The 17,040-nt window shown below is 42.9% G+C and overlaps 1 protein-coding gene across 2 annotated transcripts in view; it reads right to left on the reverse strand.

Annotated features, from left to right (window-relative positions):
* The window catches only part of EDEM3 (ER degradation enhancing alpha-mannosidase like protein 3), a 367,252-nt gene that overhangs the window by 247,855 nt on the left and 102,357 nt on the right, over window positions 1–17,040 (reverse strand). For both annotated transcript variants that reach the window (XM_069231637.1, XM_069231638.1), the window contains exon 7: window positions 12,275–12,409. In XM_069231637.1, the coding sequence (XP_069087738.1) occupies window positions 12,275–12,409 (135 nt within the window). The remainder of the gene's footprint in view (window positions 1–12,274; window positions 12,410–17,040) is intronic.

Genomic DNA, 17,040 nt, shown 5'->3' on the forward strand with positions numbered 1-17,040 from the left:
TTTTGGATTAGGTCGTAGGACGACCTTATTTTTATGTATTTGTATAAAAGGCTCTTGTGTTGTGAACGCTTGAATTTCACTTACTCTTCTTAGAGATGTAATGGCGATGAGAAAGGCAACTTTCCAGGTTAGGAATTGTATTCCGCAAGAGTGCATGGGTTCGAAAGGTGGGCCCATGAGTCTTGTTAGAACCACGTTTAGGTTCCATGAAGGAACAGGTGGTGTTCTTGGTGGTATAATTCTTTTAAGCCCTTCTATGAATGCTTTGATAACTGGTATCCTATACAAGGAAGTTGAATATGTAGTTTGCAGGTATGCAGATATTGCTGCAAGGTGTATTTTAATAGAGAAGGCTAGCTTTGCTTTTTGTAAATGGAGCAAGTAATTTACTATATGTTTTGGAGTTGCGTCTAGTGGTTGTATCTGATTATGATGGCAGTACCAAACAAATCTTTTCCACTTACTTGCGTAGCAGTGTCTAGTGGATGGCCTTCTGGCCTGCTTTATGACTTCCATACACTCTTGGCTAAGTTGTAAGTGTCCGAATTCTAGGATTTCAGGAGCCAGATTGCTAGATTCAGCGATGCTGGGTCTGGGTGTCTGATCTGTTGGTTGTGTTGCGTTAACAGATCTGGTTTGTTGGGCAGTTTGATGTGTGGTACTACAGACAGATCTAGCAGTGTTGTGTACCAGGGTTGTCTTGCCCACGTTGGTGCTATTAAAATGAGTTTGAGTTTGTTTTGACTCAATTTGTTTACTAGGTAAGGAAGGAGAGGGAGAGGAGGAAAAGCGTAAGCAAATATTCCTGACCAGTTCATCCATAGGGCATTGCCTTGGGATTGCTTGTGTGGGTATCTGGACGCGAAGTTTTGGCATTTTGCGTTCTCTTTTGTTGCAAATAAGTCTATTTGTGGTGTTCCCCAGAGTGTGAAGTAGGTGTTCAGAATCTGTGGGTGGATTTCCCATTCGTGGACTTGCTGGTGATCTCGAGAGAGATTGTCTGCCAGCTGATTCTGGATCCCCGGAATAAACTGTGCTATTAGACCAATTTGATGGTGGATTGCCCACTTCCATATTTTTTGAGCTAACAAGCTTAACTGCGTTGAATGTGTTCCTCCTTGTTTGTTTAGATAATACATCGTTGTCATGTTGTCTGTTTTGACAAGGATGTATTTGTGGGTTATGATTGGTTGGAAAGCTTTTAGTGCTTGAAAAACTGCTAATAATTCTAGATGATTTATATGCAGTTTTGTTTGATGTATGTTCCATTGTCCTCTTATGTTGTGTTGATTGAGATGTGCTCCCCACCCTGTCATGGAAGCATCTGTTGTTATTACGTACTGTGGCACTGGGTCTTGGAAAGGCCGCCCTATGTTTAAATTTATACTGTTCCGCCATAGAAGCGAGAGGTAAGTTTGGCGGTCTAGCAACACCAGATCTAGAAGGTGACCCTGTGCTTGAGACCACTGTGAGGCTAGGCACTGTTGTAAGGGCCTCATGTGCAGTCTTGCGTTTGGGACAATGGCTATGCATGAGGACATCATGCCTAGGAGCTGTAGTATTGTTCTTGCTTGTATTGTTTGGTTTGGAGACATGTGTTGAATGACCCTGTTGAAATTGTGGATCCTTTGTGGAGTTGGCGTTGCTACTCCTTTTGTCGTGTCTATTATGGCTCCTAGATATTGCTGTACTTTGCTTGGCAGAATGTTTGATTTTGCAAAGTTGACGGTGAACCCTAGTTGGTAGAGGGTTTGTATGACTTGATTTGTGTGGTTTGAGCATTGTGTGAGCGAACTGGTTTTGATTAGCCAGTTGTCTAGATACGGGAACACATGTATTTGCTGCCTTCTGATGTGTGCAGCGACTACTGCTAGGCATTTTGTGAATACTCTTGGAGCGGTTGTTAAACCAAAAGGCAATACTTTGAATTGGTAATGTATTCCTTTGAATACAAACCTTAGATATTTCCTGTGTGATTGATGTATTGGTATATGGAAATATGCGTCCTTGAGGTCTAGGGTTGTCATGTAGTCGTGTTTTTTGAGCAATGGTAACACTTCTTGTAGTGTGACCATGTGAAAGTGGTCTGATTTGATGAATGTGTTTACTACCCTGAGGTCTAGAATTGGTCTCAGTGTTTCGTCCTTTTTTGGTATCAAGAAGTACAGTGAATAAACTCCTGTGTTTATTTGTGTGCTTGGTACTAATTCTATTGCATTTTTTTGCAGTAGTGCTTGAACTTCTATCTCTAGAAGCTGTGAATGGTATTTTGATAAATTTTGTGATTTTGGTGGTATGTCTGGAGGGAATTGCATGAATTCTATGCAATAACCATGTTGGATAATTGCTAGGACCCATGTGTCTGTAGTTATTTTGTCCCATGCTTCGTAATATTGACGTATCCTCCCCCCCACTGGTGTTGTGTGGGAGGGGTGAGTGACGTGTGAGTCACTGCTTGTTGGTAGTGGTTTTGGGGCTTTGAAATCTTCCTCTATTCCTAGGGAATTGCCCCCCTCTATACTGGCCCCGAAAACCTCCCCTGTACTGTCCCTGGTAGGTGGGCGGTGCGGACTGTGAGGTGCTAGCTTGTGTGGCCTGACCCCGAAACCCTCCTCTAAAAGGTGTTTTGCGGAAGGTGTTATAAGATCCTCTGCTGTGCGGGGAGTAGAGTGCGCCCATGGCCTTGGCAGTGTCAGTGTCCTTCTTGAGCTTTTCTATGGCTGTGTCGACCTCCGGACCGAACAGAAGTTTTTCGTTTACTGGCATGTTAAGCACTGCCTGCTGAATTTCTGGCTTGAATCCAGACGTTCTGAGCCATGCGTGCCTACGGATGGTAACCAACGTATTAATGGTCCTTGCGGCCGTGTCTGCTGCATCCATGGAGGAGCGTATTTGATTGTTGGAAATGTTTTGACCCTCCTCAACAACCTGTTTTGCTCTTTTTTGCAGATCTTTTGGGAGATGTTCAATGAGATGCTGCATCTCATCCCAGTGGGCTCTGTCGTATCGCGCTAGCAGCGCTTGTGAATTTGCGATGCGCCACTGGTTTGCTGCTTGGACAGCAACCCTCTTCCCGGCTGCATCGAACTTCCTGCTTTCTTTATCTGGGGGAGGTGCATCCCCAGAAGTGTGTGAATTTGCCCGTTTTCTGGCAGCCCCTACCACCACAGAATCTGGTGGCAGCTGAGAGGTGATGAATACAGGGTCCGTAGGAGGCGCCTTATACTTTTTGTCCACCCTAGGCGTCACTGCCTTACTTTTAACTGGCTCCTTGAAAATGTCCTTTGCATGGCGTAGCATGCCTGGGAGCATCGGCAGGCTTTGGTAGGAGCTGTGGGTTGAAGAGAGGGTGTTAAATAAAAAATCATCCTCTACTTGTTCCGAGTGTAGTTCCACATTATGGAATAGTGCTGCTCTAGCCACCACTTGTGAGTAGGCTGTGCTGTCTTCCGGTGGTGATGGCCTAGTTGGGTATGTGTCTGGGCTGTTATCAGACACTGGTGCGTCGTACAAGTCCCACGCATCCTGATCTTGGTCATCGTGGCTCATGGCGGTGTGAGCTGGCGAATGTGACGGGGTGTAAGTTGGCGAAGCCGGAGTTACAGGTGGAGGCGAGGGAGGAGGTGTTACCTTTTGTGCTGTTTGTTGCTGAGGAGTAAACTGAAGCGTTCTCTTTCGTTTGACAGGTGGAAGGGTACTGATCTTCCCAGTCCCCTGCTGAATAAAGATACGCTTTTGCGTGTGATCCACGTCAGTGGATTGCAGTTCTTGTTCAAATCTATGTTTCTTCATTTGTGAAGACATAGAATGCTCTTCAGTATAGGAGCCTGAAACAGGGTCTGATGTCGCTTTTTTCGGCTCCGAAAACCCTGTTGATTGTTTTTTCGGCTCCGAGGTAACCTTCCTTTTTTTCTGTGCCGAAAATTCTTGGCCTCTATGGTCTTCGGCGCCACTGTCTCGGCGTCGATCCGTGTCGACACCGAACTCTCGGTGTCGATGCTTCTGTTTAGCACTCTCTCGGTCTCGAGGAGGCTGCGTGCCTGTGTCTCGACCGAAGTCGGACGATCTCGACACTGAATGGGCCTTTTTCGGTGCCGATTGTTGGTCACCGAGAATTTGGGTGGAGCCATGGCCGGTTGGCAGTGGCGTCCCCTGGGCCTTCTTTCCTTTTTTAAGTTCTGATCTCGACGTCTTACTCACAGTTTTTGTAGAGTCTAGCTCGTCGGAGTCTGAATCCTGGATGGAAAAGGATTCCTCCTGTTCCTCTTCTGTCTCGAACTGTCGACGCTCCTTTGGCGTGGACGCCATCTGCAGTCTTCTCGCTCGACGGTCGCGCAGAGTTTTTCGGGACCGGAACGCCCGACAGGCCTCACAGGATTCTTCGCTGTGCTCGGGTGACAGGCACAGGTTACAGACCGAGTGTAGGTCCGTATAAGGATATTTGTTGTGGCATTCGGGGCAGAATCGAAACTGGGTCCGTTCCATCGGCGTTGTTCTCCACGCGGTCGGGCCGACTAGGCCCCGACGGGGTGCCGAAATCTACCCCGAAGGGCACCGAAGCGCTTCGATGTTCAACGCGTCGTCGTATGTGTCTATCTCGAACCGGATCGCAACGATACCGTTGAAAATCTTCTGGTTTCAGCTATCTTTCCGTTCCGAAACTCGGAGCGACAGGAACACGTCCGAACCCGATGGCGGAAAGAAAACAATCGAAGATGGAGTCGACGCCCATGCGCAATGAGCACAGAAGGAGGAGTCACTCGGTCCCGTGACTCGAAAACACTTCTTCGAAGAAAAACAACTTGTAACACTCCGACCCAACACCAGATGGCTGGCGAGCTCATGCATACCATGTGTATCTACAGCGACAGATGCCATCGAACATGCCTAAATTCTAAGATTTCAGGAGCCAGATTGCTAGATTGAGCGATGCTGGATTCGGGTGTCTGATCTGTTGTTTGTGTTGAGTTAACAGATCTGGTCTGTTTGGTAGTTTGATATGAGGTACTACTGACAGGTCTAGTAGAGTTGTATACCATGGCTGGCGAGCCCAGGTTGGTGCTATTAGTATTAGTTTGAGTTTGTTTTGACTTAATTTGTTTACCAGATACGGAAGGAGTGGGAGAGGTGGAAAAGCGTAAGCAAATATCCCTGACCAACTCATCCATAATGCATTGCCCTTTGAGTGAGGGTGTGGATACCTGGAAGCGAAGTTTTGGCATTTTGCATTTTCTTTTGTTGCGAATAGGTCTATTTGTGGTGTTCCCCAGTTTCGAAAGTAAGTTTGTAGTATCTGGGGATGAATTTCCCATTCGTGTGTTTGTTGGTGATCTCGACTGAGATTGTCGGCTAACTGGTTTTGAATTCCTGGGATGTACTGTGCTATTAGGCGAATGTGATTGTGAATTGCCCAATGCCAAATCTTTTGTGCTAAGAGACACAGTTGTGATGAGTGTGTCCCTCCCTGTTTGTTTAGGTAATACATTGTTGTCATGTTGTCTGTTTTGACAAGAATGTGTTTGTGGGCTATTAGCGGTTGAAATGCTTTCAATGCTAGAAACACCGCTAACAGCTCTAAATGGTTTATATGCAATAGCCTTTGTTGAACGTCCCATTGTCCCTGTATGCTGTGCTGGTTGAGGCGTGCTCCCCACCCTATCATGGAAGCATCTGTTCTGATCACGTATTGAGGCACTGGGTCTTGAAATGGCCGCCCTTGGTTTAAATTTATAGGATTCCACCATTGAAGCGAGGAGTGTGTTTGGCGGTCTATCAACACTAGATCTTGAAGTTGACCCCTTGCTTGTGTCCATTGGGTTGCTAGGCACTGTTGTAAGGGCCGCATTTGTAGTCTTGCATTTGGGACAATGGCTATGCATGAAGACATCATGCCTAGGAGTTTCATTACAAACCTCACTTGATAGTGTCGGTTTGGGTGCATGTTTAGTATTATATTTTGGAAGGCATGTACTCTTTGTGGACTTGAAGTGGCAATCCCTTTTTGTGTGTTGATTGTTGCTCCTAGGTATTGTTGTATTTGACACGGATGTAGATGTGATTTTTGGTAGTTTATAGAGAACCCTAACTTGTGAAGGGTTTCTATGATGTAGTTTGTGTGTAGAAGACACTGTTGCGGAGTGCTGCTTTTTATTAACCAATCGTCCAAGTAAGGGAATACATGCATGTGTTGTCTTCTGATGTGAGCAGCTACTACTGCAAGACATTTTGTGAATACCCTTGGGGCTGTTGCGATGCCGAATGGTAGCACTTTGAATTGGTAATGCACGCCTTGGATTACAAACCTCAAGTATTTCCTGTGGGAAGGATGTATGGGTATGTGGAAATAAGCATCTTTGAGATCTAATGTTGACATGTAGTCCTGTTATTTGAGCAAGGGAATCACGTCTTGAAGTGTTACCGTGTGAAAATGATCTGATTTGATGTAATGATTTAGTGTACTGAGGTCTAATATGGGTCTCAGTGTTTTGTCCTTTTTCGGAATTAGGAAATACAGGGAGTAAACTCCTTTTCCTTTTTGATGGTTGGGTACTAGTTCTATTGCTTCCTTTTGTAACAATGCTTGAACTTCTAGTTGTAACAGATCTAAGTGTTGTTTGGACATGCTGTGTCCTCTTGGAGGCACATCTGGTGGCAAATGTAGGAATTCTATGCAATAACCATGTTATTGAAAGCTTCCTGTACACACTCAAAGCCACTCTTTAATGATGGTGCTTTTAAAGGCAGTTATTGGGCTTCAGTCTGGAGGACTTCATAGCTGGCTCTGTCTGACAATCTTAGACATTCATAGTGGAACCTTTCTCTAGTGAAGAACAATATAGCACCCCTCATAATATCTCTAACTTTGAGGAGGAAAACTTGGACACTACACAATAATACCAACCTTGTGATTAAGCCTGCCAACATAAGGGGCACTATGTTGTACATTACTATATTGCTCTGGATATCCATGGTAGTCATGGATATTCACACTTGATAAAAAGCACGCTCATTACTACTATTAATAACTTTTATTATTTATCCCATACAGAACCCTTCAACCACAATCTGGATCACTGTTTATACTAGCAGGACAGCAGTTGTCAGGGATACGCCCTTACACTGGATTCAGGAATGCACCATCCGTCTGACGCCAGGACGTACACAATGCAGGTTGCCACCCACCCATGTGATAGAGGGCAGGATTTCTCTGGAAGACAGCTCAATTAAAGCATTCCTGGCGAATGCCACCAACATAAAGGAGACAACAAGTAGGTGTACTGAGGATGACTTTCCTCGATGTTGCAAGTGCTAACTAATAAAGGAGAATTCTACTCCACTATATGCTTTAAGCACATTTTAACTTTCATGATAACCTTTTAATTCACTACAGTGAGTGACTATAGGGGGATCCCAGTGTCAATCCTCAATGAAGCCTATTAATTATTCCCTACCTGGTAAGATTGCAAACAATAAGGGAAAAAAAATAAGCTGATAAAACACAGTGTGGAGTGTAAGTTTTGAGAAACGATCCTCTCTCCAACGCATACGTTTGCAGTGAAATTTAAGTACTTTCTCATGTTTGTCTACAACACACATTTTCTTGTTTTACTTTCCTATAGGAACTCCCCAAAGGATTTTGAAGAATACCTTGAGTTCTATATGCGCCACACAAAAGTGTTTTGCATGGAATTTATAAGACAACTACATTATTTAGAGATCCTTGTTCTGAAGAAAGCTGAGGACCCGCATGGGCCATTAATATCATCTGAAATATGCTGACCAGTGGGATGAGGTGAGGGAACAAAAGACATCCCCACTATCCCACTAAACAGCCTTAATAAAATACATTATAGTTTGAATAAAAGGGATTTTTAATTATGTCCATAGGATGCCTTACTTCAAAATTATAGTTCATCCATCTCAAATGTAAGCACTCCTTAAAACATCAAGGAGCCCATCCGCCCCCCTAAATTGTCAGAAGGCTCAGACAAAACTGATAAAGAAGGCCACCTAGGTTTGTGGATGAGGTGTATCTTAATCTTTATTAAAATTCCACACAATATTCCATAGTCAACACCAGAAAGACCATCACAGCTGGTTGGACTACGGAACACCATTCACATAGGAATACTCCTGAAGAAACTACAGACAATACAAAACACAGAGACCAGACTAATCCTCCACCTCCCCTGACAGACCCACATCACACCCCACCTTAAGAAGCTACACTGGTTCCCAATCCAGAAGAGATGCCAGTTCAAGATGTTGACACAAATTCATAGCCCTGCCTGCACAACATAGGATCAACAAGCGCATGACCTTCCACCAACCAACCAGACACCTAAAATCCGCCAACCTCTTCCTTGCAGACACCCCCTGGATCCACCGAGCCAAAAGCAGAAGATGCTCTTTCTCTCATTAGGCGGCCAAGGCTTGAAACAACCTCCCCCTGCACCTCAGGACCACCTCATCGCTACAGCATTTCAAAAAAGAACTCAAGACATGGCTGTTCTAATAAACTAATCAAGACACAACAGCTAGCAACTCCAGTGCCTTGAGACACTCACAGGTGATTTGCCACGCTTTACAAATGATTGATTTATTAGGGTTCATGGCACAGCAGTCGGAGCACAACTTTGGGTCACGGTAACATTCAAGACAAACAAGATGCAGGTCCGTCACTGACATTTGTCAGTAACGGGTATCGCAGGGCTTGAAGCCAACCTTCTTGGGTAACATTCCTGCCACACCAGGAGGTAAAACCTCAACACAGTTACCAAAAGGTCAAAAAAGTGATGGATCTGCGCTGGCTGGCGTGGAAAGAAAGAAAAACTGATGCCAGTGCACATGGGTCGGGACTAAATATGTGCTGCAGATGTCACATCCGGCGTGGGCAATGAACACTGAGCCGAACAAGGCCACTTACTTGCACAGGGGTACTGCTCAAGAAAAATCTTCCCAATCCAGTATGATGCCTGGGATAATTCTAAGGTATGGAATCTGCAGCTAGAAGTCTCTATCAGATTGGTATCTTAACGAGAGAAAGACTGTCAGCTTTGGAGGTAAACCTCAACAACAGTGAAGTGTTCAATTAATAACAAATAGGTAAAGTCTTTTTTGTGGAAAAAACATATTTAACAATATCTTCTATGGATGCCAGAAGGGAGTAATGCAGCAAAGTGGGCAGTAAATATTTTCTGTTTTGCTGCAATACGTGCTCTTATGCATAGACATCATGCTTCCTTAAACATTGCCATAACTTCATCAGGCTATTCAAAATACTGAAACTAGGACTTCAGGTACCAGACTATACATTTTAATATAGCAGTTTGCCCTCCTGTAGACATTACTTAAACCGCTAGCAGTTACAGCGTATGACAACAGTGCAAAGACACCTCCTTCATGTGGAAGTTACCAGGATTGTTTTGCACACATTTTGAAGCAACAAGCATAATTGTCATGGGAGCCTGACAACTCTATGCAGGACATAAAGCAACAGGGGCAGAGGAGGGAGTGTAAGCAAATGTCCTTTAACAATCTACTGGAGTGCAGATGAGGTTACCTGGAGGCACAATGTAAGCATTTTAGCCTGTCTCAGTGGGAAACCGATCTTTTTGTGGAATTCTGAACTTCTAAAATGTATAGTACGACAATGGTCTTGATTTCTCATTTGCTGATTTACAGATAATGTCTACTCAAGGAGACATTATATAGTTGTTACATTACCTGGATGAATCAGTTTTATTTTGTCAGAAAGGTTACTGAGCAAGGTTCATGAATATTGAATCCTGGCACCCTGGTATGTGCCCCCCACCTTGAAGAGATACATCTGTAGTGATGATGACTTGCAGCTTTGGTTTGCAAAATATCTGTAAAGTAATAGATGTTTGTTTCAACACTCTAATTGGTACTTTCTTTCACAGCAAACTTATTTCAGTGCTGACTGGTCATCATGTTTATGCTGAACCATTGATTCTCTTTGCAAGGCTGTAATTTCTGGTGGCCACAATTCTCATTTCAAGATTGATCTGGCTGTTGGACTTGATCCTCCTGTTTCGCTTGTTCCGTCTCTCACTGTCAATTCATTTCAGAGGTCACTTCCCCCCTGATATTGACCTTCTTTCTGAAAGTGCTTCTGTGTGACATCTTCAAAGCTAAAGTAGGACCAAAATGTAAGTATCCTTGATGTGGTTTACCCAGGTGTAATGTCTGGTCTGGGCGCTAAGGATTTCCCTGGAGTACTTAGAAAACTGTAGTCTCCAGTATCAACTCTCCTGCTTCGGGGAAAGCATACCTCAACCACCGCCTCACCTTCTACGTACCCAACAGATGTCTCCGTTCCACCCAGCTCACCCTTGCAGTCGTCCCCTAGATTCGGAAAAGTACAGCAAGAAGAAGATTCTTCTCCTACCTAGCATCCTGGAGATAGAACACACTTCACCTCAATCTCAGGCAGACCAAATCACTGAAGCAGTTCAGGAAGGACCTCAAGACCTGGCTCTTTAACCAGGCAGCACACCTTCTTTCAGCGCCTTGAGACCCAATGGATGATTAGCTGCGCTTTACAAATCCTTGATTGATTGATTGCGAATGAACAGTGTGATAAGACATTTTACTTACAAAACCAAAAATAGTAATATTTTACTGTACAAAGGGCTTTATTTTGTATGTTGAGTAAACTAAATTCATAGCTTCTAAAAACTGACTGCCCAGATTACTGACAGGCAAAACAGGTATGCTCTGAATTTCAAGATGGGTATTAAAGGGCCTGTATGTAGTCTTATCAAGACATGATACTTTGTCCCCAAGACAAGTACTTTTGTCCCCAATAATTCGAAAAATATCAATGAGGCCACCAACCACACAAAAAATAGAGCAAATAAGCTGCATGCGATGGCTGAACCTGGACTGGGGGAAAAGATTTTCGATTGGTACATCAATGAGCAATCATCCAGCTTGTCAACTGCCTATTGACGTGTTGGGTAAAAGTGATGTTCAGAAGAAAGAAAGGAGAGACAAGGGGAGATACAGAAAAGGAAAGACATTCCGACACGAGGTTCTGCTAACAACGCACACAAGAGCTGGAATTAGAACAGTGCAATTCAGAGGAGTAGAGCAACAATACAGCAGCTTATAGAGCAACAGGTTCTGACTGCAGATTGAAATGTCAACAGCAGATAATACAGTTTATCCAAGCTTAGCAGCATCCTGGTAGCTTTAGTGACCACAGATCAGCATCATTAGCGAATGGTGACTATGCAAGTATTTCAATTTAAAAGAAAAAAGAGAAGCTGCTAGCTTATACTGTGATTGAACTGTTGCTATGAATAAATAAACCTTCCTAAACTTGAAAACGCTGAATAAAGAATTTTGCACTGCTTGCAAGACCGCTCTTCAAAATCTCATTTCTTTCTTCATTTTCACACCGTTCAAACCCTCTTTTGGTTATTGTTAGAGGCATTTGAATAATGCACAATCTGTAGATAGCATAGATGCCAGAGAGCTTTCGACAATCTCAAGTTGAATTTATATTTGGTTTACACTATAGACCTAGCTGAATCAGCTTATGATGTGTTTCGAACATCGTACTGTAGTCTGGCTCAGTTTGGTGGCTATGTGATATTCAGTGAGTTGTGGATGTACAACATTTATTTATACTTTTAAAGAGGTGTGACCAAAGTGCTTTGCACACTGCCAATACTCTCAAGATTGGAGGAGGTTGGAGATAGCCTGAGCCTGCATATCTTGATATGCAACACATGTATGCTACATTAGACATAAATATAGTGTTCTACTTAATGTAATGTGCATTTTAAGATTACTGAGATCGGTATTTTGGGCTTATTGTTGAACTCCAAATGAATGAATGGAACAATGCACTTGGTCTCCTCTTCTGCGCAAAGTAGCCACCCAGTATGTGGTGGTGTTTAGGGCATGTTGTGAGTCAAGGGATTTTGGCCAGCTGGCACTGGAATCACCCTTTGCCCAATACAAGCTCTGGGACCACAAGATGGATTTTATATATTTATAAGAAACTTAAAATGATGGAACAGATATAGCATACCACTGCAACCCATCTATTGTGATATTACATTACCTTCTGTAAAATGTCAGACATCAGCAAATACTTTTTTCTTGAGCAATGTCACAGAAGCAGCAAAAGGTCCATCACTAAGTCACAAGGGTCTAATAAATTATTTTAACACAACCAAATTGTTCACCATGCAAAAATATTAGTTTTTTTTTAAAAAAAAGAAGAGAACAAGTAACAAACCTCAAATATTGCTATGCCAGTGAATCTGCTTAGAGCAGCAAACTCCAAGATCATGGTGCCTGCACAGGCTGTACATGTGTCTGTCTCTGTTCCTGTTCGGGCTTCGGGTCGTCTTATTCCAAATTTCAAATTAACCTAAATAAATTGCAACAGGTCAGTGATGTAGCCTGATCTCTCACTGACCTATAATGTACTGAAATCAAAAGGTAATTTAACTGAAAAGTTCAACAGAAAGGACAAATTGATTCATATTCTACATTAACATATTTTTTTATAACCATAGACCAATTTTTGTTTAAATTCATGTGCGTCAGTTACATTTTTGTTGCATGCGGATGGGCAACATTCCCACCTTTCAATTATATTGGTGCAACAATCCCACAATAGAAATATGACGAAGGATATTTTTCCTATGCTTGCAGGAGCCTGACCTTTGCTTAATCCTGTCACTACATGCAACGGGAAATTGATCTAGAAAGCTTGGATCCCCACACATCCTTATTTGCTAAAAGATTTACAGTCCTATGCTCTAAACCCAACCACTCATTTTTTTCTGCAACAAATGTAAGGTAACATCCATCTTCTTGATAACAGATCAATGGATCAAGTTCATTTGTGGACAGCATGATGATGCAAGAAATAGGGTTTACGCATACTGTGTGCGCCACAATTAAGGGCATGGATGGGACAAAAGTAAACAGAATGGGGTCTCTGAAGCAGCTCAAGTATCCCAAGTACAAAGTAAACTTGCAACAAGTATATGAGGCATGGAAGATGTAAGCTGTATAAGGTGAGTGGGTACTAGTCAGAGACGGAGGTGAGTGTATTGAGGTTGCATTTTAATATTTTTAGCTTGGGCAAAAATGTTGTCTAGTTTCTGTGTCTTTTTGTTTCAGACGTCCCCCCCCATTAGTCTGAAGTAAGAAGTACATTAGATAATCTCAAATTCCATACTACGGGCACATTTTGAGTGTTGCAGGTGTCCGTCTGCTTGTGCATCAGTGAAAACACATATGGGTGTTTTTGGCAGTGAAAGTGTCCCTCCACTCGTGCCCGATTTCACCAAGACCAATAATTTTTCTCTCCCTTGACAGGCCAGCTGGAGCCAATCACTGACTGTCCTGGAAACATCACTTGATAATTGCCATTTAACCGTCCACAAGGAAAAAAATACATCACAAGTGTTCCACATGCTCACAAAGGTATTGGGGAAAAATGGTTTACTTACTTGAGGAGAAATTTTACCAGAATTAAAATCTTTCATAGGTTCACATGTTCGAAGCATTCATTGTCTCCAGGCTGGGAATCACCAGTACTTTTGAAATAGCAATAAACGGTCATATGCTAAACAGCAGTGTTTTTTCAGTAGCACAACCACAGGCAATAGGATGTACCTGCTGAGCTCTCTGCTCAGCGTAAACCCCACTGAAGCCCAAATGTCATTACCACACACGATAGCCTCTGTCTGGGGAGGAAGCATGGATGTCTGTAAATCTAAGAAAGACACCAAAACTGGAGAACTGAAGTAATTTCATCTCCAGCGTTGAATCTGTCATACAATCACATGCTTCAATCAGATAGTAAACAATGTATCTGATTTCAAAATAAAATAGGCTGATCTTGAACAGTCTGTGTAGCACAGTTTCCTGGATCTAACCTATCCCCAATCCTCTAAGGGACAGGGTGTGTAGCGTTATGGCCTGAGCCGCCGACTTCGGAGCTGGGGGGAACCAGCCTCAAGTCTCGGCATCCGTTCAACATTCTGTGATTCTGGGCAAATCACTTAATGTCCCGGTGCCTACAATTCAGTGCCTTGAGACCTTCACGGGTGATTTGCTGAGCTTTTCAAATCCTGGATCTAACAGTTTGACACACCTAGAATCAGGAGCTGCATTTTATTCCAGGTAGTAGTGGTTGATGAATGTGTGCCTGTTTTCTACATAGCTACCTGGCAGAAGTCGGAAAGTGGCATTCTGTAATGCACTTTCACCCTACCTCCAATAGGGCACTATAGTTTCTTGTAGCTGGAGTAATGCAGGTCAGAGCCACCAAATGCCATGCTAGGACAGAGAGCAGACCCTCCCAGAGCTGCCAAAGGAGACTAATAGTTGAGTGGATTAAAGCATATTGAAAATGTCACTTACCCAGTGTACATCTGTTCGTGGCATTAGTCGCTGCAGATTCACATGTTTAGCACAGTCCGCTGCCTGGTGTTGGGCTCGGAGTATTACAAGTTGTTTTTCTTCGAAGAAGTCTTTTTTGGTCACGGGACCGAAGGACTCCTCCCTCTTCGGCTCCATTGCGCATGGGCGTCGACTCCATCTTAGATTGTTTTCCCCGCAGAGGGTGAGGATGGAGTTGTTTGCTATAAATAGTGCCCATGCAATGGAGTGAATACGTATGTACATAAAAAGTTTATAATAATTATTTACAAATGTACAAATGTTTAAGATTTAAGATCTACTTCTAAACGGCTACAGGCTTCCCGGGGAGGCGGGAGGGCACATGTGAATCTGCAGCGACTAATGCCACGAACAGATGTACACTGGGTAAGTGACATTTTCAGTTCGATGGCATATGTTGCTGCAGATACACATGTTTAGCATAGACTATAAAGCAGTTACCTCCCCTAAAAGCGGTGGTTTAGCCTGTAGGAGTTGAAGTAGTTTGGAATAATGTTCTTAGTACAGCTTGGCCCACTGTAGCTTGTTGTGCATTTAGTACGTCTACACAGTAGTGTTTAGTAAATGTATGAGGCGTGGACCAGGTTGCAGCCTTACATATTTCGCTCATAGGAATGTTTCCTAGAAAGGCCATTGTAGCACCTTTCTTTCTGGTTGAGTGTGCCTTTGGTGTAATAGGCAATTCTCTCTTGGCTTTAAGATAGCATGTTTGAATACATCTGACTATCCATCTAGCAATGCCTTGTTTAGAGATTGGATTTCCTATGTGTGGTTTTTGAAAAGCTATGAACAGTTGTTTTGTTTTCCTGATTAGCTTTGTTCTGTCAATGTAGTACATTAGTGCTCTTTTGATGTCTAATGTATGTAGTGCCCTTTCAGCCACGGAATCTGGTTGTGGGAAGAACACTGGCAATTCTACTGTTTGATTTAAATGGAATGGTGAGATTACTTTTGGTAGAAATTTTGGATTTGTTCTTAGAACTATTTTATTTTTGTGTATTTGAATAAATGGTTCTTGTATGGTAAATGCCTGTATTTCACTTACTCTTCTGAGGGATGTGATTGCAATGAGAAATGCGACTTTCCAGGTTAGATATTGCATTTCACAGGAATGCATGGGTTCGAAAGGTGGACCCATGAGTCTTGTTAAGACAATGTTAAGATTCCATGAAGGAACTGGTGGTGTTCTTGGTGGTATAATTTTTTTTAGCCCTTCCATGAATGCTTTAATAACTGGTATTCTAAATAGAGACGATGAATGAGTAGTTTGTAGGTAAGCAGATATTGCTGCGAGGTGTATTTTTATAGATGAAAAAGCGAGATTTGCTTTTTGCAAATGTAGTAAGTATCCTACTATGTCTTTCGTAGAGGCATGTAATGGTTGTATTTGATTGGCATGGCAGTAGTAAACAAATCTTTTCCACTTAGATGCATAGCAGTGTCTAGTGGAAGGTTTTCTAGCTTGTTTTATGACCTCCATGCATTCTTGTGTGAGGTCTAAGTGTCCGAATTCTAGGATTTCAGGAGCCAAATTGCCAGATTCAATGATGCTGGGTTTGGATGCCTGATCTGTTGTTTGTGTTGTGTTAACAGATCTGGTCTGTTGGGTAGTTTGACATGCGGTACTAGTGAAAGGTCTAGTAGAGTTGTATACCAAGGTTGTCTTGCCCATGTGGGTGCTATCAGTATGAGTTTGAGTTGGTTTTGACTCAACTTGTTTACTAGATATGGAAGGAGAGGGAGAGGGGGAAAAGCGTATGCAAATATCCCTGACCAACTCATCCATAGAGCATTGCCTTGTGATTCGCGGTGTGGGTACCTGGATGCGAAGTTTTGGCATTTTGAGTTTTCTTTTGTTGCGAACAAATCTATCTGGGGTGTTCCCCAAATTTGAAAGTACTTGTTCAGAACTTGGGGGTGAATTTCCCATTCGTGGACTTGTTGGTGGTCTCGCGAAAGGTTGTCTGCTAGTTGGTTTTGTATTCCTGGAATAAATTGTGCTATTAGGCGAATGTTGTTGTGAATCGCCCACTGCCAAATTTTTTGTGTTAGGAGGCACAATTGTGTTGAGTGTGTTCCTCCTTGTTTGTTTAAATAATACATTGTTGTCATGTTGTCTGTTTTGACAAGAATGTATTTGTGTGTTATTATGGGTTGGAAGGCTTTTAACGCTAGAAATACTGCTAACAGTTCTAGGTAATTGATATGAAATTTTGTTTGGTGTATATCCCATTGTCCTTGAATGCTGTGGTGATTGAGGTGTGCTCCCCACCCTGTCATGGAAGCATCTGTTGTTATAACGTATTGAGGCACTGGGTCCTGAAATGTCCGCCCTTTGTTTAAATTTTTGCTGTTCCACCATAGAAGCGAGAGGTATGTTTGGCGGTCTACCAACACCAGATCTTGAAGTTGACCCTGTGCCTGTGACCATTGTGATGCTAGACACTGTTGTAAGGGTCGCATGTGTAGTCTTGCGTTTGGGACAATGGCTATGCATGATGACATCATGCCTAGAAGTTTTAGCACAAATTTTGCTTGTATCTTTTGGTTTGGAAACATAGCACTTATTACCGTGTGGAATGC

The sequence above is a fragment of the Pleurodeles waltl genome, chromosome 4_2 (genome assembly GCF_031143425.1).
Source record: "Pleurodeles waltl isolate 20211129_DDA chromosome 4_2, aPleWal1.hap1.20221129, whole genome shotgun sequence".
Taxonomy (NCBI): domain Eukaryota; kingdom Metazoa; phylum Chordata; class Amphibia; order Caudata; family Salamandridae; genus Pleurodeles; species Pleurodeles waltl.